The sequence below is a fragment of the Aplysia californica genome, unplaced genomic scaffold (assembly GCF_000002075.1).
Source record: "Aplysia californica isolate F4 #8 unplaced genomic scaffold, AplCal3.0 scaffold00333, whole genome shotgun sequence".
NCBI lineage: Eukaryota > Metazoa > Mollusca > Gastropoda > Aplysiida > Aplysiidae > Aplysia > Aplysia californica.
The window spans coordinates 11,785-17,312 of NW_004797603.1; the positions used below are offsets into that span (position 1 = coordinate 11,785).

Here is a 5,528-nt window from a genome sequence, read left to right on the forward strand (position 1 = left end):
AGCTGATGACCGTAAACTGCAAGTTGGAATGTACAGTCTTAACAGATTTGATAAATATGATGGTGCATTATCATTCAAACATTTGTGACATAGGGTGGCCAACTTGTACACAATCCTTTTCTAAACAGGAAGCCAATGCAAAGTTCGTAAAAGAGGTTTAGCAGAGTCTCACTTTCTTTTCCGTAAAACTAAACGTGCAGCATTGAAGAAGGGTGAAAAGTCGAGGAAAAACCCTCAAAACAAACGCTTGCAGCAGCCACTATACTATAAGAAGCTATCCCTCCTCACCGTTCTGAGGTAGACTCCACCAATTCAATTGTTAGCTTAGATAGTTAATGCTTGTGACTGCATATAAAAGTGGCCCAGAAGGGGTGAACAGGGTATTTTGATGTTTTCAGTGTGCTGCACATGCCTCAAATTTAAATTATTAAAATTTATGAGGCATGCGTCTATTGGTGTATTTGATGATGACTATTTTTCCAAATTATGAAAGGTAACCAGTGATTATTTGATTATATAGGCGCTTTGCTACTGATTATTAATATTATAATAATGATTATTATCATCACCATCATAATTATCATTTTAAAATGATGAAACGGTAATGGTTTAACGTCCCCAACACTATTAGGTTATTTAAGAAGGGGGACCTCTGAGTTTGACATCCGTCTCTGAAAGGACCGAGCCAAATGGGAAATTTGTGTAAAGTGCCTTTCCCAAGGACACAACGTCGGACCGAGCTGAGGCTCGAACCCCCTAATCCTAATGCGCAATCTCACGATTACGGATCCAGTCAATAATTACCATTATCATTATTATTATTTATCCCCAAGGGCCCTGGGAGTGTCCAGCGGTAATCAGTGCTTCCACCAGCAGAAGCTGAAAAGTAAGGAAAATTCTGCAGGGGGTCTGGGGGCCGCACAGGCCCCCAGCAGGGTCCAGGGACAGCGTCCCGGTGGGGGTGCAGGGGGCGGAGCCCCCGAAGAAATTGAAATTTAGTGCTTTTAGAGGGTAGAAAATGGCATTTGGGAGCCTGTTTGAAGATATTTCCTACAGCCCATAATATTTATTTTTTCACCAACATTTTGTCTTGTTTGACTTCATCACCAGCATATCTTTCCAATGCTGGAAATGTTTAAGAGCAGGTTCCCCTTTCATTGCTACTATAATTCAATTAATTTGTAGTCGCACCATTGACAGTAGGCAAACCTGGGAATAATGAATAGATGTACCTGCAAAATACGGTTGCGCAGCGTATACCCACGTTTTTTCGAAATTTTCATGTATGAAAGTCGCCTGTCACAACCTCGGAACACCACTTCGAATTATTCTTGATTTTATACGTGGTGCTCACTATGGACGGGATCGGCCGATTGCCCGCCTCGATCGCCTCAAAAACAAACGTGTTTGTTTTCAGTTTCAATGCAAACACGGTTGTTCGACCAAGTCGGGCGATCAGCGCAATCGGCTGATCCCATCCGTAGTGGGCACACCCATATAAGCATATATTTCTTTCATCGCGGCCCTTATTATATTGCGTTCACGTGCCGTAGAATCTTCGCATTGATAATTTCTCTAGATCTAGATAAAATTTTGGGGAAAAGTTCCTTTCTGACAGTAATTTTCGGTCTAAGATCAAAATCAGTCTTGATCAACGCGCAGATTTTCCAGCCGCGGCAACAATCCGAAGATAGACAGAAGGAATGAGTGAATGACAGAAAGGAGAAAGTTGGCCCAAAAGGTTCGCCAGATTTTGATCCATCTGCAGGTAAAAAAAAGTACTGCCGACGAACACGCAATGAATGCATGGGACTGGGACATAGCGGTATAATGTCCGATTGCAGGAAATGCGCAATTTGGCAGGTTTCTATAATGTTAACTTGTTGCCGAGATAATTACCGTAAATATCCGTAACTTATACAAGACGATACGAAGGCGGGTACGGAATTTCGGCAGTCCTGCACTGTCGCAGTTTGTTTTACGGAGGGAGTTGATAATGATGGAGGAACAAGTACGGAACTGGCAGAAAGTACGGATTTCCGTAAAAATACGGAAGAGTGGAAGCACTGGGTAATAACCCTGTTCCCCATCGAACGCTGGGAGCGTCCGATACTAGTGACAACTGTTTCGTTTCTTCATTTAGTGCTTGTTTTTGCTTGTTTTTCAGAGCTATTCCCGAACCAAGTTTTTTTTTTTTTGAAATGACTAAGCCTTTGTTTTCGCTATTTAGAAGTTGGAGGCAAGCTTTTGGGGTTATAATGAGACATAATGCACTAGGTTTAGGTTACTATAGAAAAAAACTACAGGAAACAGTGGGAAAAACTCAGGGCTTAAAGACATAAGTTACTCACTGTGGCCGGCTTGTCCCGGTTCTGGTAGGTCAAGTCCAGCGTCTGACCGCTGGGTCCTCGGGCCACTGCCATGGGGAGTAACTGACTGCCGGGGACGACATGGCCTGGGGACATTGGACAGAAGGTACAGTTTAGTTTAGTTTCAGTAAAAATTTTATGGCACTTGCAACACAGTTAGGTCATAAAAGTTTTTTTTAGTAGAATTGTTACGAAGCTCGCAACTGCATACGGTTACATAAGCGCCAAGGGGTGGATGTCAACAGTGAAGTCCATACAGGGAATTAAGCTTACTCTGCTCACCTCTCTAGCTTAAACAGCACAAAGTTTTCTTTAACTATCAAGGCACCCTGGAAATAGTAGGTCACAAGTGTGTGACAAACATACAAATGAAGTAGAGGAAAAATGATGATAGTAAGGATTAGGAAAGAAAAAGCTGCAGTTCAGGCACAGTTATGAGCATGACATTGAGGAATCAGCCCATTTACAATTTTACTGTGCATAAGAACATGTCAATGCCACCCTTTGGAAATGGGCTAAAGACACTTCAGTCAGTAGCACTGCCCCGGGGGGTGGGTCATAAAAGTGCCGAACATTAGAGGTGTTACTAGAGAGTAACAAAACACAAAAAATGAAGGAGGGATAATGACAATAAATGTTTGATACGAAAGATTTGTTTGTTTGTCTGCATAGACAACAGTATGATACATTGCTAACAGACTGCATGGTTCTCTTTCCCCCTCCAACAATTCACAATTCACAGGGGGGGGCCCCCCCCCCCCCCCCCCCCCCCCCCCCCCAGAAGAAAAAAACCAACAAAAAACAAAAAACGTAAGAGCTTTATGGCACTTTCAACACAATAAGGTCATATACAGGGTGATCCAAAAAAAAATTAACAACTTTTTTTCTGAACATCTTGCGCAAAAATTGTTCTAGAATGCTGTAATTTCGAACAGACATAATTCATTCAAAAGGAATTTGTTTGATATAAAATCCACGGAGAAGAAACATGTTTTGAAAATGGAAACGGCTAAAAGGAAAAAGCACCAAAAAACGCAAAGTTCAGCAATGTTTAAAAATCTTGTAAAGGAAGTCGTGAAAAGATTAGTTTACCTTTTTCTTTATTTTCTCTTTGACATTTATTTTCCATCCCTGTGACATTTAAACAATATTTAATTTCTTTTACAGAATTTAAAAAACCTAATGATTTCATTCTGAAATTCCTAGAAGCAGTGCTCCACATTCCCTCATTTTTAACGCGTCGTTCGAAATGTTCAGTGGCGCCCTAACACAAGGACCTGCTAAACCATGAGTTTTTAAAGCCACATACACTAAAAGTGGCTTCTAGAGATAATAGAGTGGGGTGTCAAATAGACAACATTTTTGGAGTTAACATATCCCGCAGGGTGAAAATGGGCTTTGCACTAAACCAATAAATGCCATCGAGGAAATGATCCCTCTTTACAAGACAATTGAGGAATCATGAACACATTGCCATGCTCTGATCCATGTCATCTCGGCCTAGCGAAGATGAACATTATGGTATAGTCGTAGGTTAAGATCTGCCATGAGAATGCAGACTGTTGATGTGTAGGAAAGTCCTAGCTGCAGATCATCCACGGACAGAGGTCTCATGGAACTCGGCTACTGAAATCTGCACTCTGGTGACGTTTAAATGGCTGCGCATGGTGCGTGTTCGACCTGAAGGGGTAATTTTTTAAAGAACCTTTTAGTTCTGATTAGCTATAGATCCAAACTGACGGAACTTCTCTACTCATGATGCCAAAGGTCTTGAGGGAACCTAAGCATTCTCTCCATGCCGTGCGCAGAACTTACGAAATGTCAGGGATGGTGAGTTTGTGGAGAGGCAATGTTCAATACAAAATAACTCTCTGCTCTTTACTAAACGTAACCGTGATCTAAGCAGGCAAACAAAATTTGGGAAAAACAATATCTGCAGACTTCTGTTGACTTGTTAGACTGCTGTAGCTTGCAATATGGCGCGATTGTTGCAACTTTTAGTGGTATGCCTTATGCGAACTGGTGCATCATGCTATGAAAATGGCAACAAGGTTGAAAATGGGTTCTTTTTTTAAAGCGCTATATAGAGCAAAACCATTCAATGGACTTATCTAAAATACATATCAGACAAATTCCTTTTGGCTTCCAAACGTTATGTTCAAATCTGAAACACAAAACTTCAGTAAGGAGGAAGATATTTATAAAACAAGTTGTAAAGTTTTTTTTGGGATCACCCTGTAAGTGCTGAAGATTAGAGGTGTTACAAAAGAGTAACAAATACACAAAAAAAATAGGAGAGATTAAGACGATAGATGTTTGATAGGAAAGAAGGAGCAAACCACACCAGAGCACCTGCCAACCACCCACTACGACAGTTTGATTGAGAAAAGAGAAACACATTGACTCAAGAACTACCATTAAATGCAAGGGAGAAAAAGCAAGGTAGCCAGACAGAAAAACAACAGAGGGGAAGAAAAAAAGTAGGACCCACCAGTGGCACCTTCCAATCACCCACACACACAGACAGAAACAAAGAGGGAAAGAAAAGAAATAGGACTTACCCGTGGCGCCCTCCAACCACACACACAGATATAAACAGCAGAAGGGGCGAAAAGTAGGACCTATAAATGGCATCCTCCAAACACCCATAAAGACGGAAACACCAGAGAGAAAGAAAAGAAGTTGGACCCACTATTGGCACACTCCACCCACTCACTATCCTTTAGCAAACCAAACACTGAAACCATGTCAGTCCATGACAACAACAACAAAAAAAACACCCCAAAAAACCTAAAAAAGTAAAAACAAAAAAACAAACAGCGAGCCTCACCACAAGCAAACTCCATGACCCGGGCTGGGGAGATGCCGGCCGCGTGGAAAAGTTGATCTTTGAATTCTGACACCTGAAGAAACAGACAGACATATCAATTAGAAAAACCATACTTTATGGATATGAGGGTCTCTGAGGTAATGATATAAATTGTAAAGCAAAATAGAGCTCGCTGTTGTGTGTGGATTGTGCTATGCAAACACTGTTTATTACTATGATCATAATTATTATTATCAAATAAAAAGACATAGATGGACACATCATAGTGAGAATCTTCCCCACCCCCCTCCAACTCAAAAACAGTACACTGCTCACGCACTATATGGTGC

At 41.2% G+C, this 5,528-nt stretch overlaps 1 protein-coding gene across 1 annotated transcript in view; it reads right to left on the reverse strand.

The window, feature by feature from the left end:
• Nucleotides 1-2,351: 2,351 nt before the first annotated feature.
• LOC101845562 (ATP-dependent DNA helicase DDX11) overlaps nucleotides 2,352-5,528 on the reverse strand; it is a gene marked incomplete at its 3' end in the record, with an annotated part of 25,837 nt that continues 22,660 nt past the window's right edge. The window contains 2 exon segments of the mRNA XM_013085001.2: nucleotides 2,352-2,455; nucleotides 5,200-5,272. Of these exon segments, the coding sequence (XP_012940455.1) occupies nucleotides 2,352-2,455; nucleotides 5,200-5,272 (177 nt within the window).